The sequence below is a fragment of the Onychostoma macrolepis genome, chromosome 02 (assembly GCF_012432095.1).
Source record: "Onychostoma macrolepis isolate SWU-2019 chromosome 02, ASM1243209v1, whole genome shotgun sequence".
NCBI lineage: Eukaryota > Metazoa > Chordata > Actinopteri > Cypriniformes > Cyprinidae > Onychostoma > Onychostoma macrolepis.
This window is the reverse complement of record NC_081156.1, coordinates 19,552,331-19,580,314: the sequence shown is the minus strand read 5'-3', so window position 1 is coordinate 19,580,314 and position 27,984 is coordinate 19,552,331. Positions and strand designations below refer to the sequence as shown.

The following is a 27,984-nucleotide window of genomic DNA, read 5'->3' as shown; positions in this document are numbered from 1 at the left end:
AGATAATGTCTACAGCCCTGATCGTCAGCAGAGACCAGGACACCCAGATGAGCCCCAGAGATATATCCCCAGCGAAGTCCTCGATTACAATACAATAAAACTAAAAATATAACAAAATAACTAAAAATATAATGAAATACCTAACTACATAATACTATTATTGTTAGAAATTGCAACAAAATAAAAAATAGAAATATAAACTTTTGAAATGCGGGTTTCATCTGGCCAGAGGAGAACTGGCCCCCCGACTGAGCCTGGTTTCTCCCAAGGTTTTTTTCTCCATTCTGTCACAGAGGGAGTTTTGGTTCCTTGCCGCTGTCGCCTCTGGCTTGCTCAGTTGGGGACACTTAATTTCTAGCGATTATCGCCGATTTGATTGCACAGATACTATTTAAACTAAACTGAGCTAGACAATGACATCTCTGAATTCAATAATGAAATGGCTTTAACTGAAAATTGAGTGTTTAACCTTACCATTATACATTACTGACACTCTATCTTCCAATTTGATACTGTTAAGTGCTTTGACACAATCTGTATTATTAAAAGAGCTATATAAATAAAGGTGACTTGACTTGACTTGACTTTTTATAGGCATTGTATAGCCTATAAAAAGTCATAAATGTCAAAGCATAACCATTCTTTGCGGAGATTAAACGTTTTTTTAATGGGCATAACTAACTTTTCTCAGTGTATTTAACTTAGGTGTAGAAAGTCAGTGAGATATGGTTTATGTATTATGTTTTTTTCTTTTCTTATACAGATACACTTGTTCAGTGTTTGAATCCAAAGAGCCCATTTGCCAGCATGTGTGTAAAGCCAAGTTAAGAAGCCCTTCAGAGGCATATCGTTTTCTTTGGCAGGTGGAAGCTGAGTAAGAGCAACGTGACGCACATATGACCCCACTCCCCTTCAAATCTCCTCCCTTCTTCCGCTGAACTGTGAATTTGCAGGTTTTCTTGGAATTGAATGTTACTGCTTATGCATTCTTCGGTCCAGAAGGGAGATGTTTACTGTGTTCAAGCAGTAATTAGCCCTAAGTTAGAAGTTTAGCTTTTGGAAAGGAAATGTCTGGCATTATATCATGTCTTTGCAACTTTTTCAGTGGGTCTTCTTGCTACTGGGCCTAATAATGGTTATTTTGTTAAAAACAAAAGCCATAGGGACTTGAGATGCAAATTAGCATATGCTGTATTCTCTGTGTGCAATGTGTTTTTCAGTTCTTTGGCTGGAGTCATACTTTTTTTTTTACTGTCCCTAAATGAATCAGCGGCCACTGACCTGCAGAGTTTAGCTCCAGTCCTAATTAAACACCCTTGAACCAGCTAATCAAGGTCTTCAAGACTCACTAGAAACTTGTTGGCAAGTGTGCTGGAGCTGATTGGAGCTAAACTCTGCAAGACATTTGTCCCTTCAGGAGCAGAATTGAACACCTCTGAAATAAACCAATAATAATATGAGACCTTATTGGATCTCCCTCTTACTGTAACAAGGCCCAGGACAATGTTCCTATTTAATACCCTCAATTATAGCCTTAATAAAATGGACAAATGTTATTTCAAAACTTCTTTTTCAGTTTTGCAGAAAGGCACTTCAATAACGTGTCAGTGCACCAAACTACTTCATATACTGTGTAAACAACAAATAGTGTATAAAGAAACTTTAGAAAACTGAAAACTGCATAATTTTAAATTGCATAGTATCTGTGCATGCAAGAAACCAGATGAATAAGGTGAATGAATATCTGGAATCTTATGAATTTCCTTTCACCTGTGCACAGTATTTGATTTGTAATGGAGGAACTATTTGGGCTGTTTTTTGAGTTTAAGTATATATTTCACACAGATTGAGCTTCAGCAGTAGTAAAATGATATGAAAATGTCTGCTTTTGCATATTTTATGTATGTTGGCCTAGTATTATGCTGATTAAATTCATTATTACCTTATTAATTAATATTTGATAATTTTACAATGCATATTCAAATTTAGTGGACAAGTACTGTTTAGCTATAACTGAAGCATAGGAGAAAGAAAAAACGAAGGTCTACTGCCAAACCATCCATAACCTTGCTGAGCATTTGTGTGCTCCACCCAATGATGTTCTTGCAAACTGGAAGCTCATAGTCAAAGAATAACGACTTTATTACCCTGTGCCCTGTTTAGAAGGTAATACCATCCCAGTGAAACGTCCAAATGACAAACCTGTAATCAGAGGACCAGTTCACTCAAGCCAATGGCTTCTTTAAATAACTGTTTATATTCCTTAAAACATTATTTGCACAAACCTGCTTATATGACTTGTATACTCCGAGTTCTCCAGCAATTAAAAGTAAAAAATTACATATAGCCATGCTTGCTATGTGCATGAACCTTCATTTAATTTTCATTGTTTTCCATGTCCTATATGATCATTCACACATTCAAAACTACTCTATTAAAAAAAACACTTCAGTCAAAAAGAAGAAATAAATGACCGTCGTGATTAATATATGTGACCCTGGACCACAAAACCAGTCTTAAGTCGCTGGGGTATATTTGTTGCAATAGCCAAAAATACATTGTATGGGTCAAAATTATCCATTTTTATTTTATGCCAAAAATCATTAGGATATTAAGTAAAGATCATGTTCCATGAAGATATTTTGTATTTCTTACCGTAAATATATCAAAACTTAATTTTTGATTAGTAATATGCATTACTAAGAACTTAATTTGGACAACTTTAAAGGCGATTTTCTCAATATTTAGATTTTTTTGCACCCTCAGATTCCAGATTTTCAAATAGTTGTATCTCAGCCAAATATTGTCCGATCCTAACAAACCATGCATCAATGCAAAGCTTATTTATATATAAATCTAAGTTTAAAAAAATTGACACTTAAGACTGGTTTTGTTGTCCAGGGTCACATATACAGGTGTGTGCGTGCATGTGTTTTGGTCGAATGATTCATCACGATTCATTCAATCTTGAAATGTAGAACTGAACATTTTGGCTGGAAAAAAATAATGACAAGAAACATACAGTGGGGCAAAAAAGTATTTAGTCAGCCACCAATTGTGCAAGTTCTCCCACTTAAAAAGATGAGAGAGGCCTGTAATTTTCATCATAGGTATAACTCAACTATGAGAGACAAAATGAGGGAAAAAATCCAGAAAAATCACTTTGTAGGATTTTTAAAGAATTTATTTGCAAATTATGGTGGAAAATAAGTAGGTATACCTATGATGAAAATTACAGGCCTCTCTCATCTTTTTAAGTGGGAGAACTTGCACAATTGGTGGCTGACTAAATACGTTTTTGCCCCACTGTACTATTAAATTATTCTTTAGAGAGCCATGAAAATCTCAAACAGGAACATTGTGTTCATTCACATTCTATCACATGCAGAACCAGGCAGTATTTGTTTAACAGTCCATATAAAGTGACAGTTTTTTGTCTGGTCACTTTTTGTTGTAACAAGTTGTCCTTGGCATTGCGAATGAAATGCGTTTGCAAACATACAGTTCAAAAGTTTGGGACCATAAGAAAATGTTTTGAAAGAAGTTCTCAGTAAGGCTACATTTATTTGCATTTTATTTATTCAAAAATACAACAAAAACTGTAATATTGTGAAATAGTTTCATAATGTAAAATAACTGTCTTTAAAATGGAATTTATGGCAAAGCTGAAATCTCAGTTGCCATTACTCCAATCTTCATTGTCACATGATCCTTTAGATATCACTTTAATATGCTGATTTGGTGCTCAAGAAACATTTCTTACTGTCAGTGTTAAAAAAAGTTGTGCTGCTTGATATTTCTGTGTGAACCGTAATGCATTTTCAGGATTCTTTATGGATAGAAAATTCAAAAGAACAGCATATATTTGAAATACAATTCTTTTATAACATTATAAATGTATTGACTGTCACTTTTGATCAATTGAATTCATCCTTGCAGAATAAAAAAAATACAATTATTTATTAAAATTAAATAAATACTGTAAACAAATGAAATCTTACTGACCTCAAACCTTTGAATGGTAGTGTTCATTTGAAAGTTACATTGACTCTACAAGCAGTTTGGAAAATAAATGATGGATGAAAAAGGGATCTTTTGTGACCCAAACAAAAATCCATTTGCATCACAAAATGGAGCACATATTTCTTCTGCAAAAACATCTGTCACCTGATTGAATAACTTGTGGGATAAATACTATTATCTGAGGCATCTGTACTATCGTAGAAAGACCAACAGATCATTTGAACCGGTCATGGTTATCAAAGACAAATTTACAACTTCATTTGTTAAGAAATATGTTTCATTGTAATATAACTGCGACAGGGTGATGTGTTCCTTGACAAAAATCAAAGATCATCCAAAATACATTTATTTCTTCAGAGAGCTTTGTTGCATAAGTTAGGGTGGCCGTTTGTTATTGTTACAAATGATTTGTGAAATAATGCAACATTTCTGTTGAAGATGTGCCAAAACATTGTCAGAGTTCACCAATTGTTGCTTGATCTCAAACCAATTTTGTTGAAAAAAGAACGTGTTTAGCAAAAATACAACATTAAGTCATCTTTAACGTGACTTATTAAACTAAAGTTCAGCTGAACATTCCCTTTCACATTAAAATGTATTAATAAAAAATAAAATGTAATACATTTTTTTAGTCTGTACATCATTAATAATGTTTTTAAATGGATTTGCAAACACAAGACTTTATTTCATGCAATATGTAACGGTGCAATGGGTTCTTGCACTCAAAACCTGAACTGTCTGTCCAGGGGAGCTGTCACTGCAATACATGTCATGTAAAAGGTTTGGAAAAAGAACTATGACAGTCCTGACAGCTTGTAATGAAAAACATTTAACTAAAAAAACATTTGTCAACATGCACTCAAAGAGTGTGTCGGCCGTGGAAAGCAATCTAGTGTATCTGATATTTGCTTAATCAAATACATCTCCATATTCCCTGAATAGTCTTCTGTTGCAGAATTTCAAAACATCTCTGACATCATTTCTTGCCTCATTGTTTACTTGCTAACAATTGGGCTCAGATTAGACTGAAGGATGACAGAGACTCTAGCCCAACAATTATGATACAAGGCAAATTCTAGTAACAATTAAATCCTTGCTTTCATGTTATTGACATATAAGACTATGTCAGAGTAGGGAGAGGAAAACAGCCATTCTCCTCTGAAGGACACTTCAAGCACAACAACCCTCTCAAAATCACTAGATTACAGCTTGTGTATGAAAAAAAGTGATTGACGACCTTGCTTACTATCGTGAGTCACTCAACAGAATTTTCTGGAACACAAAGAGAACAAACCTCTAATGCACTCACTTAAACTGCTGCACTGTTTGCAGGAAGATCATAGCATCATTGTAATGTAATATACACTTTTTTGGCTATTTATTAACGAGATTTATGAGCACTGTAATAAAAACAATTGTATTTCAAATGAAGCACATTAATGTCTAAAACTAGGGTTAAAGCTCATGAAGCACTGTTGGGAGATCACCAAAATACATCCTCTGGAGTCTCTATGCCGAAATTCATTAACACTAATATATTTCCTTTAAAAGAGTCATGTTTCAGTGTAGTTGGCTCAGCCAAATGCTGTGATTAACTGTCTGTTTCATATTGTGTCCACATGTAATCCTTGATTTACTTTCTTACAGTTGAAGCTGGTATCAGTGGTGGACCTCAATATCAGCTGTCATTTTGTGACCACCATGATGCAGTGCAGTGTTTTTCTCATCAGGATTTTAATGGCAAATGATTTATAAGATGACCTTAAACTTCCCACCATAGATGAATCTCACACAACCTAGCCTACAAAAAAATAATTAAAACCATGTGTGGGAATCTATACTCAAATGAAGAAATCTAAATATAGTGTGGTTTTTATAGCAATAAATGGTTATTTTGTGGCTTGGCAATCTTGTGTTTTTGGCAAGATGCAGATAATGGAGGTCTAACAGTGCGGAAAAGGATTTCACACATCAGATTTATTTACTGGACATTCCCTGTAAACTCAATGGCCCCGAGTATAATCTGTTTTACACAGATATACTGACCAAATGGAGAAACAGCGTCTGTGCTACTTTCTTTTAAATACTGAATATTTGTATACAGAAAGAAGAAAAAAAGGCAAAAAGTCCTCAGAGGACCTACTACTTTCAGCAAATTCTTTAGAAAGCCTTTCTTCAGAAAGTCTTTAATATCCCATGGTGCAACCAGAGAGGATTTGTGAATGGCAGTGAAGCGTGACAATTGATGCTGGTAGGTCACATGACAGTGACAACACATCCAGAAAACAATCATAGGCTACTATACATTCATACTAGAACTTTTTAATGGCCACAAAGTACTTATTCATAGAAGTACCTACTCAGAGATTATGTGACTTTGAAAACAGCCGCTTTATGTCTTTATAAACGAACCACTGAGTCATTTACTCAGCCAATTTGCTCAAAACACTGATTCATTCAGAAATGAAACAAGTGACAAGTGAGTCATTGAATCATTTGTTGTGATCGTATGACTAGCTGTGTCTTATAGTTGCATCCTTTGAATGCTGCAATCCAAGACCGAATTTGACACAGTGGCTCAGCGAAGTCCCAATTCGAAGACTCCTATAAATGAGGCCTCAAAATGCATCCTTCCCAGGTCATGAAGGAGACAGCAGATGGATCCTTTGCAGCTCAGACTGACTTCGCACAGGTGACCACAGGATTTGTTTTTTTATGCACTTTTATATTGGGTTTTAACATAATCAAATGTCTAACATTTAAATAATAATAATAATAATGATAATAATAATAATAATAATAAATAAATAATTAATTAAAAATGATAGATTTTTATATAGATTTTGTTTTTTTAATACTTTTTATTTTGTGCATAAATAAATCAAGGTAAACATTTAAATGGATTGTGAACCCTGTTTTGTTTTCAGACTGTTGAATATAATTTTTGAAAAATCCAGTACAAACGTTACTGTCACTCATCAACAGCAGCTGTCATGGTGGCAAGAGCAATCCTCCATGGGCTGTCCCATTGAACAATGCTTGATTTGGCCTTCACAGCCACTGAAAGGGTGTGGCTTTTGAAGTTTCCATCCTTTCGAGGATTCAGCCTCTGAATTGGGACACAGCTGTTGTGTGATATTGCTTACACACAATATGTCAGAAGAAACTGTATAATTGACATCACACTCTGTATTAAATGTAAATCGGATTATTACCAGCATGTCAAAACGAACATCAAAATTGTGCAAACATGCTAAAATCATGAAATTACAAAATATTTAAAAAAAAATAAATAAATACACTAAAGTACATTAAAAAGACATTCGGGACCAACTGCCTCAGTCAAGCAATGAATAACCATGGATTGACCTTTGGGACAATCCCATCCTAAACCTTATGTTAAAAGCGAAGGGAAATTGGAACACAAACTGGTGCTGTTCTGGCCAGAGCACAGCAGACTGGAAACCAAAGCACTTTAAATAAATGTGAATTATAGTGTGCAGTGTGGAATAACGCACAAACTAATGTTGAATGTTGTAAAATGTCATGTTGCATCAAAGGAAATTTTAATGTGGTTTAGACCGAATGGAACAGGAGCTGTATTTTTTGCAGTGATTAAAGTGATGGTGCACTGGGCTGGTCAGTTGTCTGGTTTAGACAGGAAGTGGCAATGGCCTGCATTTTCAGTGAAGGAGGAACATATGGACACTTGTTTTAAATCTTACATTCATTACAACACCATATTTTCCCCAAAATTAGGATGTATTTAGCATTGCTCCAGCAGAAAACAAGCATACATTAAAAGCATTGTAAATTGCTTTGGATTAAAGGCAAATGCATAAATGTAAACGTCTGAATCTGTCTCCAGAGCCATTCGATATATCATAACAAAGGGTTGCACTGTAGGTATGAATTGCAATTAACTGTATGTGTGTGCGTGTGTAACAATTCTTTCTGGATTCCAACATTTTTTTTTTCTTCCTCAATTCACATGTATGCCAGAAAAGAAAACAGCTTTCAGTACCATATATAGAATTACACCACAAAAATAGAACTAACAGACGGCATTTACAAATATTCAAACTATTAATTCAGAAGATTATTACATGGCGATATCATCATCCACCACTACAACTGTTTATAGGAATGACACAATATGATGACATGCAAAACCTATAAAATGAAACTGTGACTAAAATGTATATAATAAATGAGCAATAAAATTTCATTCTCATGCGTCACAGCATCAGTGAAGGAAGAGGGTAACTAACAGCCAAACTTTGCTTTTAAAAAAGCCTTGTTTTAACAATAACAGCTGACATAATGGCAAGAGCTCATGTTGTACTGGCTGAAATCATAGTTTCGAAAAAGAGATGATGTCATGCAACCATGTTTTTCAAGCTGATACAAGGGGTGCGATAAGGAGCAGCATATCCAATGCAATTTACATCTACACTTCCCAACCAGATTTCATTCTGTCTTTGTGCTGTGCATAATTATGGAGGCATTGTGCTGTTCTGTTGTACTTTTCATGCACATGATGAATAATTTGGCCAAATGGATACTGACCAACTTTACAAAGAAAGAGAGAATATTTAATATGTCCTGTTCTATCTGTATATATTCTTACAGTACATGTATGTTCTTGCTCACTTACACAGCAAATCTTACTTTCACACACGTCAAAGTCCATGCCAACTGTACAGTATCAATTACATTGTTTTGCAGGGGAAAAAAGTGGTTAAGCACTTGCACTGTCTGAGATATTTGAGCACCCGATTTTGACGTCTTGTCCTTGATGAGGGGTTACATATGTGGGTTGCTGGGGAAAATCCACTGCAATGTGGCATGTAAAATTGTCTTGGTATGTCTTGATAAGACTATTTCATATTTCTTAACCTGTCTATTATGCAGTGGAAAATAAACACATTTTAAAAAATTTTTAAGGCACTAAGGTATTTTGTTATTCATGTCTCCTACAAAGACTCGTTTTGATAGAGAGTGCACTGATGGCTTTATCTATAGGAATATAGTTTGGCTTTGCAATGCCCTCTGGGAAATACTGGCAGCCCTGGTCTTGTCTTTGTTCCATCTAAGTGCTTAGCAAGTGTTATTGTTGGCTTGCTGTTCCGTTTCCCTCCCGTTTGAGGCCTGAGCTCTCTGCAGTGCCCCCAAACAAATACTGAGGGCCCAGCCTTTGTGAGAACCACCATGAACTTCTGCCTAGAGAGGCACGAAACAGGTCTTAAATGACCAGCTGGTGTGCTTTATTTTGTCAGGTGGCCATGAATATAAGAAAAATATTGTATTGGATAACAGTGCTGCCAACTATTGGATAACCATGATGCAACCGAATTTGCTCCTGATGCGAACAATCATGTAAGCCAATGTCATTTTGCAAGTGATTATAAATTATCGTGTTTGGTTTATGATGCAAGGAATCATTCGACTGTTCTGCTGTAACCACACACACACACACATACACACACACACACACACACACACACACACACACACACAAACACACACACAAAACTCCAGTTAGTTAGAACAAAACAGAGATGTGACTAGTGGATAAAGCAATGTTCTTATCCTAAAATAGACTTCTTCTTTTTTTCTTGTACTTAATTTAATTTATTCTCTGTTGCTTAACCTATCAGCTTTAGGTATAAGAATCTGTGCTCTGTTTTAGGAGTGGTTCTGTCTCTGTATGTTTATTTAAACATAGCTGCTTTTTTAGGGAAAAGGACACTGACATCATAACCATGTTTGCCCAAATGGAACCAGCAAGAGGCCTATTTCACGTCATATAATTTTTCAAAATGATTGGAACAGTCATTCGGACATGCAATAAACCAAATGTGTATTTAGAACCAATGGCTGCATCCAAAATGAGGCATAGGAGAAGAAATCTGTATTTATAGATTTTCATACTTCATAAAAGAGATGTACTGTAACAAGACTATTCCACGCACAATGGGAAATGTACCAAGCACACACTGACATCTTGTGGTGTGTTATGGTAAAATGTCCTGCTGGGTTCTGGAGGTTTTATTTTGAATAGGGTTTTTATTTTATTTTATTTTTTTTTTTGCATTTTGCTAATTTATTTCCTTTGTTTATTCGTTTGTTTATGTAGCACAAGTGCATTTTTGTATATCTATGCTTTGCTACTGTTATTTTATTTTTTTATTTTCTGGTGCTGAAAACCAATAAACAAACCTGAGGGAAAAATGTCCTGAAGCAAGCTGTTACTTTTCCATAAATCTTAGCAATAAAATAACTGAATCACGTCACTTACATTAATAAATCTAATGTTGTGGATTCACATATTAATAGTCTATTATAATCGTCTTGATTTTTTTTTTTTTCAGATATATTCCATATTATGAATGTCACACTGAATCTTGACTGCATTCTTACCGAACTCTAGATTAAATAATTTAGCCTTTGAACAAGGACACTGCATACTGAGGATTGAAAGCGTAGTAGATGATGGATAGACGCCAGAGGTCACTACTGGCATTCATTTTTTCCCAAATACTTTGTAAGATTTATTTCATACTCATTCACAACACCTGTTACTAATAGTAATTCAAAATGTTAGCAATAGGAGGCGTCAGAAAATACAACAGCATTCTATTGGGTAAACATCTGATTCAAGTTAAATCAAAAGTAAATATTTGGTTACACTAGTTTGGGGACCAGTTGTCACCAACTACAACTTTGCCTCAATAAACTCCTAATTTGCTGATTCTGAATAGTTAGTAAGGTAGTTGTTAATTTTATGTGGTGGGGTAGGGTTAAAGGATCTAAAATATGGTCATGCAGAATAAGCCATTAATATGTGTTTTGTAAGTACTATGCTAGTAGTAAGCATGCTAATAAGCAACTAGTTGCTTAAAAAAATAAATAAATAAAAGTTATGTTACCAAGAAAAGTTATGTTACCAAAAATGTATATTTTCAAATTGAAAACATTATTTTATGACCATACAAATAGGTTACAAAATAATGATTTTAGTAATGATATAGTATAAAAACTGACAAGTATCACCCAAGTCTATTAACTAAGCTTAGCTTTACTTTAGCAACTTACCACAGCAGTAGGCTATGTACTTCTGCATTCATTGTTTTAGCATTGTTGTAAAATACTGTCCACATGGATCAGTGTTTCTATTCTGAGGACTGATGACGTTCTTTGTCACCTTTTGCATGGCACAAGTTCATTCATCTTTCAGCAAGTCAGTGTCTGACATCATCTGAGCGTTCAGTCTATACAGAAACTGTAGTCTGCAGGGCAACATACAGCTGAAATGTGTTCAGATGGTGCACATGGGTCTTAGCAGTTCTGTAGCCTGTAAATGACTTTGATGCTGCCGAGAAATGATACATTTTCAGGATCTATTCTTAGTTATAAGAACAAAGTGGCCAATCATTACCACCACTAAAGCTGTAATAAATCCAGCCGGGTCAAACGTGGCCACATCTGATCATGAGAGTGGCTGGCTATTTTGTTGTGACAACATTACCTCTGTTTTCTTTACTAGTTACAATGATGTGGCACAAGTTATGGCCAAGGTAAGCTGCATAATTATAGACTTAATTGTGAACTAAACTGGTCTGACTGTTGGAGGGAGAATTTAGAAACAATAAAGGTCTATGCCAGATCCATAAATCTCAAGGTCCTTTGGCAGCCCATTTTGTCACAACAAAATTTATTATGAAATTTGCTCAACATAGCTGTCAACATTGTGATATCAGAGCTTTGCTACATAAGCTACTAGGATATGTTTGACTGCTCTGTTTACAATGTTTCTATCTATCTATCTATCTATCTATCTATCTTTCTATCTATCTATCTATCTATCTATCTATCTATCTATCTATCTATCTATCTATCTATCTATCTATCTATCTATCTATCTATCTATCTATCTATCTATCTATCTATCTATCTATCTATCTATCTTTCTTTTTATACAGAGTCACCAGAAGTGGCATGTAAACAATTACACTATTGCTATATATATATATATATTTTTTTTTTTTATTTTTTTTTTTTTGAAACGTCTCCAAGATGCTTCAAGAGATACCTGCAAAGCTACCTGAAAAACTATGTGCAAGTACACCTAGGGCAAAAGCTGCTTTAAATGCAAAGGATGGTCACACCAAAAGTTCAATTAATTTAGTTACAGTTTTTCTCAGTCACTTTGGTGCATTTCTCTAATCGTCCTTAATATTTGCAAATAAATATGAGCGTTTCTCAAAACAATTTGTACAAACAGCACCACACAATATATTTCCTGCAAAAGCCTGTAACTTTCTCAAAATCTTTAGTTCATCTCTCAAAAGTTAGTATTTATGTCAATGAACATATCAGTGCCATCAGAATGAAAAGTCCTCGTGTCATTGTTCACAAACAAGATAGGCAAAATGCTTAGTCATGTTGTCAATATAACAGTGCACTCTGTTAGTATTACCTGATGTAAACTATGGCAACAGTTTGGATGACAGTTACTGTACTGAAATGCAGAAGGCTGCGCTTCTTATGTATGCCATATCCTTTCAAATGTACAAATTTACACATTACTGTATGTGGGATATTGATTGAAAGAGACTGTTTTGAAATGTTTGAATTATCAAGGATATGGTCGATCTCCCAATATTTAGCTGCACCCTTCAGCCATTGTAAGGCCATGATTGACAACATGGTCTACAATAGTGGCCTTTATTTCATCTGATATAAGCCTCTGTCCTTGGCCTCTTCTGCCTCTTCCTCTGTTTTGCCTCTGTACCCTTCCACCATGCATCCTTACTCCTCTTCTTCCTCCCGGCTGTTGAACCTGATCGTTTTCTGGATGTTCATCCATTGTCAGAATTTGTAACTCTTGTGTTGTCCTCTGTCTATATATGCTTTCCAATTGAAGGTTCATATGTACCTTTGAGCTATTTCAGAGAACTGGTTTATAATTGGTTGATCTATATTCTCTTCATTAGTGAAAGTCAAGATTTACTTGCACAATTCATGACAAATTTACAAAAAGTCTAATAGAAATGTGTAGAAAATATGCTTGACAGTTTATGACAACTAGATCAACCATTTTGCATTTAATGACGTTTACGATGAACTAATGACTATGTTTCGAGGAGTAAGACTATTGCACGGAGAACTATATAATACATTTTGAGCAAAATGATATTAACAACTGATAATGTAGGAAACCGCAGAAAAATTTACATAATCAATTGCATGAATGTACCAAAGCAATTGCAATTTGTTCAAAAGAATGAGAAACTGCTTTTGATGTGCACAAGTGACTAAATAATGTGGAGGTTGAACAAGTTATTTTGAAAATGTAATTTCTGATCTGAGAAATGCACCAAAGCGACTTAGAAAAACTGTAATAGAAGATAATTGGATCTCAGGTTGCCTGGCGGACATCTCGGCATGGATGAAGAAACATCACCTGCAGCTCAACCTGGCAAAGACTGAGCTTCTTGTCCTCCCGGCCACTCCGACTCTACAGCATGACTTCACGATCCAGTTAGGTTCATCAACAATAACCCCATCAACTTCGGTCAGAAATCTTGGTGTAATCTTTGATGATCAGCTGACCTTCAAAGACCACATTGCAAAGACTGCTCGATCTTGCAGGTTTGCACTATATAACATCAGAAAGATCAGGCCCTTTCTGACAGAGCATGCTGCACAACTTCTTGTCCAGGCCCTTGTCATTTCTAGGCTGGACTATTGCAATGCTCTTCTGGCTGGACTTCCGTCTAACACAGTCAAACCTCTACAAATGATTCAGAATGCAGCGGCACGACTGGTCTTCAACGAGCCCAAAAGAGCCCATGTTACACCTCTCTTTATCTCCCTGCACTGGCTACCAGTCGCGGCTCGCATCAAGTTCAAGACACTGATGCTTGCATATAGAACAACCACTGGCTCAGCACCCGTTTACTTGCACTCTCTATTAACAAACTACATCCCCTCCAGAAGTCTGAGATCTGCTAGTGACCATCACAAAGAGGCTCAAAATCACTCTCCAGAACATTCTCGTTCACCATTCCTGGCTGGTGGAACGATCTTCCCACCCTATCCGGATTGCTGGATCTCTGTCAATCTTCAAGCAACAACTGAAAACTCATCTCTTTCGACAGCACTTGACTTCATCCTAAACTTAAAAAAAAAAAAAATTCTCTTTACTTATTCCTTCCTTTGGTAGTTTGTATTTATTTGAACAATGCCTGAGACTTGGTGTTGCAAGCACTTCGTCTGTCTGATTGCCTCTTCAAGATGAATCGCTTTATGTATTCCCCAATTGTAAGTCGCTTTGGATAAAAGCGTCTGCAAAATGACTAAATCTAAATCTAAATCTAAATCTAATTGATAAAGAATACCTATTTATGGCATTATTTTTGACAGCATCCTCATTTTACAGCATTTTTACGCAAGTGCCTAAAATTTTTAACAGTACTGTAGCTTTGCAGGTAATGTCTCACTGGATTATTACAATTAATGGCAAAATGAATGTTTGGAAATGTAAACTGATATTTCCTACTGACACACTACAGCAAAAGATAGAAAAAAACTTAAAACCATTTTTAGCTGGTGAAAATATAGTGTCCTAATAATTTTGACCACCACTGTAGCTATTTAAAGTAGGCTAAGTAAATAAAACAAATAGGCAAAAATAATATTCAAATATAATTAATGTAGCCTAGATGTTTAGAAAATGTTTTAAAATAGAATATTTAGAAAATATGTTCTTGCGAATCCAAATCTGCCTATTTCTGATGATCAAACACTAAAACTGGCATCGTTCGCCCATCTATAATGTGAAACGATGTGAATGTGGTACAACGCGAGGGCGGGCTTGTAGTACTGACGTCATCAGCTGGGTGTCTCTCGCCCGGCTTTGGGCTTCTGTCTCCTCTCTCTCTCTCTCTCTCCCTCCCTGTGAAGCGAACAGGGGGGAGAGGATCATAAAAAAAAGCCAGGAACGGCGACAGTGACAGCGCCTGCGGCTCCGGCGCCTGTGCGCGATCCTCCCTCTCACTCACCGCCAACACTCGCACCAATGCGCGCCCTCAGCCATCTCCAGCAGACACCACCGCATCACAGCACTGCGCCCGCGGTCTGAAATTCACTCCCCCCCCTTTTTATTGTAGTTGTTGAGCATCCGACATACGAGCAGCCATCGAGACACAAACACTTTCTTTTCAATCCTTCATCTGAATGACGGGCGGACGGTTCGACTTCGACGATGGCGGCACTTTCTGCGGTGGATGGGAGGACGGAAAAGCCCACGGACACGGCATCTGCACCGGCCCCAAGGGCCAGGGCGAATACTCCGGGTCCTGGACCAACGGGTTTGAGGTAGTCGGGGTGTACACCTGGCCCAGTGGAAATACGTACAAGGGCTACTGGGCGCAGGGGAAACGGCACGGGCTCGGCGTGGAGTCCAAGGGGAGGTGGCTGTACCGCGGGGAGTGGAGTCACGGATTTAAGGGTCGGTATGGGGTACGCCAGAGTCTCAATACACCTGCCAGGTATGAAGGCACATGGAGTAATGGACTGCAAGATGGATATGGGGTCGAGACGTACGGAGATGGGGGTGAGTTCATCGAAACATCACTTGACCTATTTAATGTTCTTTAAAGTCTTGCGTGTTTGTGATGCTGCTGCCGCTGCCGAGTGAAATCGGGTCTTTGTTTTGTAATATATCATTATAAAACTAAGGCCTTATATGTAGAATATAATAAGGATTCTTTTTTCCCTTCCATTTTTGTGGAAGATCAAACAAGACTGCGTCTTGAAGCGCATGGGCTATTTCTAGTGCCTAGATTTTGCCCCTAAATCACGGTCTGCAGATTTATGAAGCAGTTTGTCCACGCAGTTGAGTTGATGTATGGCATATAACTGGACTGGTCAGCAGAAGTTGCTCACAGAGGTCAGGGCTAATAATAGTTACATCTGCAACATGTCAAATCAAAGCTCTTCTAGCAGACTAGTAGACCAGCAGACAAGTTCTTGTCTCAGCTTATTTCTTTTGCAAACAGCATTTGTGCTATGTGAAAATTCTGTGCTGTCACTCTTCATTCAATGGAAGTTAAATCGTAAAATGGACATTTAAAAATATGTAGAAGTGTCCACCTGTTATTTTAATTAACTATTTCGTGCCATGGGGGGTGTAAATGTCTTTCTTCTGCTGCTGTATAAATGTATAAATGTCTTTCTTCTGCTGAGCACAGAAGATATTTTGAAAAATGTTCGAAAATGCATGTAATGTAGCCATTTGATGGTAGCCATTGACTTACATAGTATTTTTTCCATGCAATGGAAGTCAATGGCTACCATCAACATTCTTCAAAATATCTTCTTTTGTGTTCAACAGAACAAAGAAACTCATAAAGGTTTGGAACAACCCTAGGGTGAGTGATGACAAGATTTTAATTTTTGAGTGAACTATCACTTTAAAATATAGTGACCATGTTAAAAAAAAAAACAGAGACATTTTGGTGTCTATATATTTTACATTTTATAATCATACTTAATACATAATTTATTAATATTATTTTAATATACAAACGTACTTAAATGTACTTTTGTATTGGTGGTAAAGTAGAAGGCCACAAGGTGCATTAAAATGAATAAATATAATTCTATTAACTAATCAACATAGGAGCCATATGAATTATGAGACAGCAAAAGCATAATTTTAGCACTAATTTGTGGGGGAAAAAATTACATTTACATTTAGTCATTTAGCAGACGCTTTTATCCAAAGCGACTTACAAATGAATGAAATGTATTGCCTTGTTAAACATAATCTTACACTGTATATTTTAAGATTTAAATATTTAATATTATGACATTTTATTAATAAAATTAATACATGATAGTGAATATATACATATACATATATATATTTTATTAAATATAACTAAATTACATGATTAAGTGATTAAACAGCATTACTGTTCAAATAACTTTTAGATTGCATAATAATATATTATTAAGTCTTTTAAGAAGAAATTTAAATCCAAGGTAAATTTAAATTTGGCAAGGACCATGAAGTTCTCTTGAAATGTGGTGGCGTCAGAGAGTTGGGCCTGCTGTTGAATTTATAAGGCAGGGTCACACATTACCGCTTACCCATAACTCACTTTCATCTTCTGCAAAGAATCCTGAAAATAGTGTTACAGCTTAGCTGGACTGCTGAGACAGAGACTCTTTTGCACTCTGTATATCATAAGTCACTTCCATTCTACCTCTTTACCTATAATTGGAAGATTAGCTTATCAGCATTACTGCTGTAGAGGCAATGGCATATGCAGAATCATAAGGAATGAGTGGATAAATAGGTAAATAAATAAGAGTTATGGTTGGCTGGAGTCACAAACTTCACAACGGCTCAGATTACTTCCATGTTTTAAAATAGTGTTGGCTCTGCTGTTGAAGCTGTTAGGTCTGACAGGCCGGCATATGAGATATAGGAGGGAGAGCTGTACACTTCGTCACTTCAGCATCATAATGTGGATTGGATTACACCTGTATATTACTAGCCTGACAATAATTTATTTAGTTATAGTCTGATGTTATTTTATTTATGCATTTTAGCACTTTGGATATTTGCTGAAAGTGAGATTAAAAACGTTTCACCTAGATGGGGACCATGGTGGCACTAGGGCTATATCTCCTGTATATCTGTATCTGTATCTACCTTATATCTTTATCGAATAGTGAGGACATAAAAACTGTTGAAAGTTTTGGGTTCAGATTTCTATTTCAAATCAATTCTGTTCTTTTAAACCTTATATTTATCAAAGAATCATGGTTTACACAAAAATATTAAGCAGCACAACTGTTTCAACATTAATGATAATAATAAGAAATGTTTCTTGAGGACCAAATCAGAATATTAGAATGATTTCTAAAGGATCATGTGACACTAAAGACTACTGAAAATCCAGTCTTGCCATCACATGAATAAATTACATTTTAAAATAGAAAATAGTTATTTTAAATTGTAATAATATTTCATAATAGTTTTTATTGTATTGTTAATCACATCAATGCAGCCTTGATGAGCATAAGAAAATGTTTTCAATGTCAAATCCTACCAACCCAAAACATTCGAACAGTATTATGTTTTTAAAGATTATAATCATGGTTGCTGATGGTAACTTGTCCTTGAAGTGATTTATCACTAAATGGATGCTTCCGACCAGCAAACTGTCTTTATTCTTGAATTCAGAGAATAAAAGATATTAGGGTAATATTTAAGAAGGTCTTTGATTACTGATACTGTTTTCGGTATTCATGGAATGCAAAAAATAAAAATAAATTAATTGATCAATTAATAGCTTATTTTAATAATCTATTTATTATAATCATTTAAATGAATTCGTCATTTAATCTAATTAGCTTGAAAACATTGTGACGCCTCAATACAAAAATTCTAACATTGCTTAAAAACATCAAAGCACCCAGACATGGCGGTTCCTCTGGTGTTTTCTTTTGTTTGTAATCCCTGTATTATGTGTTATGCAACATCTAGACTAAAGTCTCTCTAATCCCTTTGCCAGGTACGTACCAGGGCCAGTGGATGGGCGGCATGCGACATGGCTATGGCGTACGTCAGAGCGTGCCTTACGGCATGGCCACTGTCATCCGCTCCCCGCTGCGCACCTCACTGGCCTCCCTCCGCAGCGAGCAGAGTAACGGCTCCGTTCTTCACGACCACATGTCCGACAGTCCTGCTGGCACCCGCGGCGGCTTCGTCCTGAACTTCCACAGCGACAGCGAAGTGGGCTCCGGCAAAAAAAAGGGCCTCTTCAGACGGGGTTCTCTGTTCGGGAGCCTCAAGCAGCTGAGGAAGTCAGACTCCCGTTCTTCCATATCCAGCAAGCGTAGTTCGGCACGAAGCGACGCCACCATGAGCCGCATCAGCTCTAGCGACGCAAACTCCACCATTAGTTTTGGCGATGGAGAAGTGGCTGACGAGTACATGCCGGCTGAGGACAACGTCGATGCCACCACCACCGAGTCGTACATGGGCGAGTGGAAGAATGACAAGCGGAATGGATTCGGTGTTAGTGAGCGCTCCAATGGGATGAAATACGAAGGCGAGTGGATAAACAACAAACGCCACGGCTACGGGTGCACAATATTCCCTGATGGGACGAAAGAAGAGGGAAAGTACAAAAATAACGTTTTGGTGCGTGGCATCAAGAAGCAGCTTATTCCCCTCAAGAACACCAAGACGAAGCAGAAAGTGGACCGTGCCGTTGAAGGAGCCATAAGAGCGTCTGCCATTGCCCGAACAAAAGTAGAAATTGCCACCTCAAGGTTAATACTTCCTCCAGATCAATCCTACACCACATGATCAATTGCATCTTAAGGGCATAATTACAACAACATTTTATCTCACTCTCTTTCTTTCTCTTGCAAGTTTCTTCATCTAACCAACAGTATTGCTCACAATAATTACATTCCTCCAACCAACATAGCATCTGCATGCTGTATCCCAAGCTGTAGAGGAGTTGAAGGCTGCTCATTCGCCCTCATGTGAATGAGTGAAACGCGGCAGGGAGGTGACCAGGCAAACAGCTATTGTGCAGAAGAGCCCCGTTGAATAGTCTGTTTGCATGAGTGCCATCACATGCCCCCCGGCCATAGCTCTCATACTGATCACATAATCAATGCAGGGCCAACAGGATGTGCTGAATGAAGTCACAGAGGAATCGGGGTGCCAGTCATAACGTTTATAATCATTTAAACATTTTTAGTGGAGAAACAGCATGGTATTTTTATGTATTGCTTGCCATTACGACAATTAAAAGGCCTATACGTTCCGAAGAGAAGTTAAGCGTAGATGTGACTTGCTCAGAGAAGATACTTATGTAACTTTGGTGGTATGTGTAAATCAAACCGCAAATTTCAAAGGCAAAGCTGTTTCATTCCTCTGGGATTGAATTAATGTCAGTTCTTTTTATATCTGTTATACATAACACATAATTATCGATTAAGTCACACATGGAATGGTGGAGGAAATGCCTGATATTGTTTTCTAAACACAACAACACGTTTTCCCACTCCAGAAAACCACTAAAGCTACTTTTCTTAACTCTTGTAATTCATCAGCACAGCTGGCTAAAGGCACACATCGATTTTTGCAAGTTGAAGCAGGTTGTGAAGATCAGTGTGTTAAACAGGGACTCAATAATGTTGTGTGAGCTGAGTGGTACCGCTGATTCATGCGAGGACATGTGAGCTTATATGCTAGTGCTAGTGCTGGTGTAGGAGAAGTTTCTCACTTGTTTAGCATTAATGTTCCTTCAATTTAAGACACACATTTAGTTATTCGTTTTTGTTCTTTTCCTCACACCTTTTTTTCCTCTCATCAACATGCTTTGGAGAGTAGTTAGGATGACAGTATTATGCTTAAAGGGACATTTCACCCAAAAATGAAACTTTTCATCATCATTTACTCATCCTCATGCTGTCCCAAACTTCAGTGGAACACAACATTTTGAATGTATTTATTGATATAGAATATCCTGCCACCTATTTTCAATATGAGTGAATGAGGATTGAGGCTTGCTCAAAATTACAACAAAAAAAAAAAGCATCAGAAAAATGTTTTATATGATTTGCATGCTGAAAATCTTTATGTTCACCCCAGATTTCCTGAGTTTAGTAGTGATATCAGATTTGAGAATGAATCATCTTTTTAATTAATCAGTTCAGAAAGCAGATCTGGATGATTTAGTGTAATGAATCGGACTGATCTTCTCGATTTCAGCAAATTTAATCATTGATCTGATCTTAGTGGTTAACAACTCACTGATGATTATCAGTGAATAATGGCCTTAATTTTTGGTCTGTTCATCAAACAAAGCTATTTTAAAGCTTCATCTGAATCATTTTTGCATTCTTTTTAAAGCTTAAAATTCCAGTCCTAATTCCTTGTAATTTCAGGAGACACCTCCTTACACCGTTGTGCTTCCTTTTGTGTTCTATGAAAGAAAGAAAGACAACTGAAATGTAAATAATGACATAGTATTCATTTTTTTTTTTATTGAACTTTTCCTTTAGTGATTCTTTATTGTGTTTTTCATGTGCAGGTTTATGTTTTAGGGCTTTTTACTTAGGAAGTGTTTTGCTTTGCTCTATTAATGCCGTTATTTACTTCTTTCTGTCAGCACAAAACCCGTGTCCTTGTCCTGTTCATTCATTACCATGTGCTTCTTTCTGATAGCTGAAAGAGTATGAATTTTAATGAAAGCTGCTATAATGAGCTTGCACAGTCCACGTAGCTAATGAAATAGTAATATGTCCCAGAGCTGCTGGATGAATTAAATATCTGTCAGTGCCTTTGAAGATTGTTACGCAGAGAAGTGATAAGCACTGTGAGGGTTCAGGGAATGTGTGGAGAGTCTGAGAAGGCTTTTGATTGCCTTGAAGGAGTCTAGAAAAAGAGCAAGAGAGAGAGCGGGGGTGGGGGGGGGGGGGTTCTCAGGCCTGTGCTCTCTCACACATGTGTGCACTGTGTCAGCACTGAGCCTGACTAAATAAGGCAAGGCAGGAGTTGGCTTCTCAATCGCTGACAAGAATATAGTCTTGCAGCCGTCACTGATACAGTAGCCACAGTCTGCGTCCTGTTATCATCTGTCAGAGCACTTAGGTTTAGAGCTGTATGTGTGCACGTTTATCCTGTCAGCACTGACTGTCTCTTTACCATGGCAATCATAATCCCTGCCAAAATATTAGAGTTGCTACAATTACTGTAGATTATAAATGGGATCTATATACAAGTATTTCTTTGTCATTTCATTTAATACTGTTTTGAGGAGACTAGAAACTATGATATTTTGGTGGAAACCGTTTTTCCATGGTTCAGTTTTTGTAAAAAGTTGATTTCATATCTGAGATTTATATGTCCTGCATATCTGGTCAAGGCTTTAATGGATGGGATTACCTGAACAGATTAACCATTTTTCTTAATCTTCTGTTTGTCCTCAACAACAGTTTATGTAGAGGATTGTTTCTTCTATGGTAATCTACTTTATACGCTGCGTTTTGTTGTGATTTGTTGATTGCAAAATACTTTGATGCCAACACGTTTCCAAAGGCATACTTATTTTTATTTGATTTATTAGTCCTCAAATTATGTATTTTGGGTTCATCCGTATTATTCCTGTCCATTTTATGTGTTTTAGGGCTGTCAGTCAACGTTTTAATATTAATTTATTAAATTAAATTAATTAAATACACTACCATTTAAATGTTTGATTTTTAAAATGTTTTTGAAATAAGTCTCATATGCTCACCAAGGCTATGTTTATTTGATCAAAAATACAGTAAAAAGAGTAATACTGTGAAATAATATTAAAATTCAACATAACAGTTTTCTGTTTTAATTTTTTTTGAGAAATGGGATTATATTCCTGTGATGGCAAAGCTGAATTTTTAGCAGCCATTACTCCAGTCTTTTTTTTGAAAGTCAGTTTTGAAAACAGGTGTGCTGATTAATATTTTTGAGGAAACCGGAATTCCTTTTTTCAGGATTCTTTGTTGATAGAAAGATCAAAAGAAAACTTGCTTAACCCAAAACTTTGAACAGTTGAACGCAGTTTAATAATGTTAACACATTTATGCAATTTCATTCTGTTCTGTGGTTTCTAAAAACTCATCAGAGCTGATTGAAACTGATCAGGGGTGCATTTCCCAAAAGCAACTACCGTCACAAGTTCCGTCGTTATCATTAGAGTTCAGCAGAACTTGTGACCATAGTTGGCTAACGGTGCTTTTGGGAAACGCACCCAAAAATCCACAGCACAGCAAGCATTTTGCAGAAAGACAATATTTTATCCAAGAGTCATTAACATTCTCTGAATTGAATTATAACTGAAGTGAAATATCACACACCAGTGAAATGCTGTCTGTCATTCACAGAAATTTTAATGCAAACAGTCCATTAGAGGGCTGCAGACCAGTGAAAAAACGTCTTACACATCACAGATTTCCTCTCACTGCTGTGTGTTGTTTCATTTTGAGAAATATGGAATTTGAACTAAAGAAAAAATATGAAATTAATCATGCTTAAATATTTTTAATGATTTGCAGCCCTAGAATGTTTATATAGTTATTATCAGTGTATTGAGACATGTCACTGAAAACATCATATAATCTAGCAGCGTAAGAATACGTACAGAAATATACATTTGTACAGGACAGATCAGAATCAAGACACGTGTTGAGTTGCTGTGGGCTCAAGCGGGGAGGATGTGCTCCTCTTCACATCTTTATCTGAGCTCTTGTGTGTGATAGAGTGGGCGAATGTGAGGAGACACTGCCAAATTAAAACCCTCAGAATTTCTGCAAGTGCTCCATCTGTCGCCTAGGAGATGTTCTTTGGCTCAGACTCCAAAGAATATCACATTAGGTCCATTAACGCCTAGGGAAGGTGCTGCTTATTACTTGGCTGACAAATAGTATGTAGATGCTCTCTTAATATTGTGTTAATATTATATATGCCTTGTGTGTTTAGAGGAGCCATGCTTGTAGTTGATTTTAAATAGTTTGGAATTCTAATAAGTAGTAAGCTATAGATAATGTTTGATGTGTATTGAATTCAAAGTCATATATTTAAGGGGCCAGTTTACCCAAAAATGGGTATCACTCACCCTCGTGTCATTTCAAACCCATTAATGTTATTTATTTATTTATATATTTTTTGGTGCAACACAAAAATCATACTATTATACACTGTTAGACATTTCAAAGGGTTTTTACAGTAACTTACTGGCAACACTGTTGCCAGTAAGTTACTGTAATTAAGATTTACAGTAGCAAACTGTATTTGATGTACAGTTGCAAACTGTACTGTTTTACAGTAAACTGTTTTGACAGAAATGTCTTCTCTGAAAAACAAGAAGTAGAAATGGCACACTTTTAAAAGGCAAACTCCATATCTCTCAAAACCATAGTTGTTCTCTTACCATGAATGATCAGTCTCAGGGTGGCTGGCATGCTCATGTCTTTCTTGATGCTTCATTGCAGTTGCCTTTAAAACACAAATACAAAAAAATGCAGTAAATCTTAAATTCCATTAAAAACTATAACAAACTAATTCTAAAAACGCAGCTAGCCATAAAACTAGTTTGACCTAACTAACATACCATTTTATTATCTCAGGCTACTGGCCAACATTAACTACTAACACCTGAACTAAATTTCACATTGGTTAACCTAATGTTAATATAAGATAAGCGTTGCTCGTTAATTTTAATTCGGTAACTTAATTCAATAAGATGACAAAAGTCGTTTTAAACGACAGCGCAGTTTACCATGGTAAAGTTCTGTAACCGCCACGTTGACGGGTAAATGTTACTATGGGTTAAACTGGTGTGCAAAAATCTGACACAAACACACAGAGAAACGTACACATATTTTTACCTTGCTTGCAGGTCTTATTCTCTCGTAAGGTGCATCGTCACACAGCGTAGATGTTCTCCGGAGCTCTTCCACTCTCACGGGTTCATCCGCGGCGCTGCCCCGCTGCTTTCCTGAAAATTCCCATGATGTAAAGGGTATTACAGTTATTTACTGTAAAGGGAATTTGCAGTATTATACTGGGTAATATACAGTAAATAACTGTGGAAATTACAGAAATGTCTAACAGTGTAATTGTATTTAATTATAATATATTTTAAATGTAATTTATTTCCGTAGTGGCAAAAGTGGCACTTTTTTGCAGCAGCTGCAGCAATAGGTCTTTACTGTCACTTTTGATCACTTTAATTTATAAAAAAAAATCTTACTGACCCTAGACCTTTGAACAGTAGCATAACTGTAAAAGCTGTATGTAATATGTAATATGTTTCATTGGCTACAGAAATCCAGAGGCCCAGTGAACTAGATGAATCTCCTCAGGAGCTGATCTGTGCAGACTGGTTTGGGCTGAACCATAATAAATCATTAATCCCGTTCTCACAGGGCTACTTTTGCTCTATATGAACACCAGACACTATATACTATGCACCAGGACAAGTGCTATATATTACAATTATACTGTACTAAGTATATATATACAGAGCAGATCTTATTACTTGAAGTTTGTTTTTAAGAAGGAAAAGAGAAGGCTAGCTAATTCATTCAACCAGAGCTTTATATTCAATTTAATTTATTCACATAGCTCTCCTTAGAATGTGATGAATACAAAGCTCCTCCCCACAGTTAAAGACTATGATCCCTTAAAAGCAAGCTTAGCATAACTGTTGTAATGTGGATGGACTTCGAAAGATACTTTGTCTGGAATGTTTCATGACAGCCGGCTGACACTTATGTCTTCATTCAGACTGCATGGTCTGGTGCAAAGAAGAAAAAAATAGTATTGGTTAAATGTTGAACAAATATTGAATGATGAGAAAGCACTGATTTTCATATTTTACTCTGCATATGTGACGGGAATTTTAAGTAGGCCACTGCCTAAAAGAAGAACAGTCTAGTTTTACTGATAGGAGTGAGCAACCCTTCAAAAGTGTTCAGAATGAATTAAATGCTAAATGTAAAACAAACTAAAATTAGGTTTGGATGGCCTTCCTTTTCTCATGGCACTGCAAATCTGTATACCTTATACCAGGGGTGCCCAAACTCGGTCCTGGAGGACCGGTGTCCGGCAGAGTTTAGATCCAACCCCTATTAGACACACCTGAACCAGCTAATCAAGCTCTTACAAGGAATACTAGAAACGTCCCGGCAGGTGTGTTGAGGCAAGTTGGAGCTAAACTCTGCAGGACACCGGCCCTCCAGGACCGAGTTTGGGCAGCCCTGCCTTATACTGTAACATACATCTGTACTCTCTCTTCACTCACTCATGTGAACATCCTCTTAACAAGTGTTAATCCAATGGGTTATTTAAGGCCTTGTTGGGCTGATACAAAATACTAAATTATATTTAAAAGTTTATGGATTAATTATGGAGTATATAAAATATTTATATATTTTATATATTAAATATTTATATATTTGCAGTGGTTTTGAAGTTGGCATAAATGTTTGTGAATATTTCAATGGGTTTTTTTTAATGCTCTTAAAGTTTCCTAAAAAGTTTTTTTTTTTTACTACAGCATTAAGACTGATATATAATGTGATGTGTGTGTGTGTGTGTGTGTGTGTGTGTGTGTGTATATATATATATATATATGTGGGAAAAAAAATATTAAGATAAACTACTGTTTAAAGGTTTAGGGTTAGTATGTTTCTTATGCTAACCAGGCCTGAATTTATTTGATCTAAAATACAGTAAAAATAGATATATTTTTACAATTTTATTATATTTTAAAATGTAATTAATTTTTGTGATGCCAAAGTGGAATTTTCAAAGCAGCCATTACTATAATATGCTGATTTATTCCTCAAGAAACATCTGTTGCTTAAAAACATTATTATCAATGTTCAAAACAAAAAATATATATATTTTTTGTGGAAACCATGATATACTTTTTTTATTTTTTTATTTTTCTTAAATAAAAAGTTAAATTGTTAAAAAGTAATAACTGTTTAATAGTTAATAAAAGCTAAAACATAATTTATGTGAAATAGAAATATTTTTGAACATTTCACATTATGTCTTTACTGACACTTTTGATCAATTGAATGCATCCTTGATGCATAAAGGCATTTTCTTTTTTCTTTTTAAAAAAATCTTGCAGACCCCAAATGGTAGTGTATCAAATATTTTTATTTTATTTATTTTATTTTGCGCTATGTCACTCAGCCCTATGTTTGCATATTGACAGAGGACAATCCTGTACTCTTTCAACTGATTAATGCCCACATTTTGCTCTATTTTTAACACTATTAGCTTTTCGTGAATAGGAAAATGAAAACAGTACACAGCATAGTAACTTGTTTCTTAGCTTCTGTTAATGAATGCATCTTTGTGTGCTTGTTGTGAGCGGCACAGTGGACTTGCAGCCACTGCAGTGGCGGCGGCTGATAGTGCCAGGAGCGTTGTTAAAGTGATGTACCCTCCTCCCATATCTTATCGTCCAAGCTGTCTGACTCCAGCTCTGTCTTTTTGCTTTACCTAGAACCGCACACGCCAGGGCCAAAGCAGAGGCAGCTGACCAGGCGGCCCTGTCTGCCAGCCAGGACGCTGATATCGCCAGAGCAGTGGCCAGAGAACTGTCCCCCAACTTCTATCAACCAGGTATCCCACCATCCATGCGCACATCCGCTTTCTCTCATGCGCACACACACACACACACACACTTTTTCTACGCCCTTTCGCCCCTCCCTAATTGCTCCCTTTGTGTCCTTGTCTTTGTGTCTGGGTCAAGTGTCTCTTTTTTTGCCTCCCTGTCAAGCAAAGGCAAAGAAAGCAGATGCAATTGTAAATGAGTTGTGAAGGGGAGGAATTTCATTTGCATAAATTACTGCTTCTCTGAGCCCAGCTCCGACCAATTTTAATTCCTGCAAATTATTTAAAAAACCCCATCAGGGTCAAGTATTATAAATGTGTGTGGTAGACTGTATATCTTATTATATAACATTTCATTTTTATTCTAAGCAATTGATACGTTAGCTGGTGAATGTCACATGGCATATGTATGTATGATTTATAATATCACATTAACCTCAATTCAGTGAGGCCACAGTTTCTTCAACCTCTTTCTGCTCATATAAAGCCTTGTTAAAGCCAAAAAGCCTTTGGCATTTGTCCATACATTACCAAATGGTTTCGGGATAATTCCTAAACGCTCCAAGTGGAATCCTTAAATCCCCACCCCAACTCAATCGCAGGTCTGCATGGCTGGCCAGTGACGTCTTGCTTATGAAGCTAAATATATTTTACATATTGTGGATTATTATGTTGTGCTCAGAATCCTTGTTGCTTCCTGAAGTATTTTAAATAATTAATATAAATAAATAATATATAAA

General features: G+C 36.4%; 1 protein-coding gene across 2 annotated transcripts in view; it reads left to right on the top strand.

The window, feature by feature from the left end:
• The first annotated feature begins 14,959 nt into the window (after positions 1-14,959).
• The window catches only part of jph1b (junctophilin 1b), a 20,928-nt gene continuing 7,903 nt past the window's right edge, over positions 14,960-27,984 (top strand). For both annotated transcript variants that reach the window (XM_058751201.1, XM_058751192.1), the window contains exons 1-3: positions 14,960-15,646; positions 18,621-19,383; positions 27,135-27,253. In XM_058751201.1, the coding sequence (XP_058607184.1) occupies positions 15,268-15,646; positions 18,621-19,383; positions 27,135-27,253 (1,261 nt within the window). In that variant the 5' untranslated portion in view covers positions 14,960-15,267. The remainder of the gene's footprint in view (positions 15,647-18,620; positions 19,384-27,134; positions 27,254-27,984) is intronic.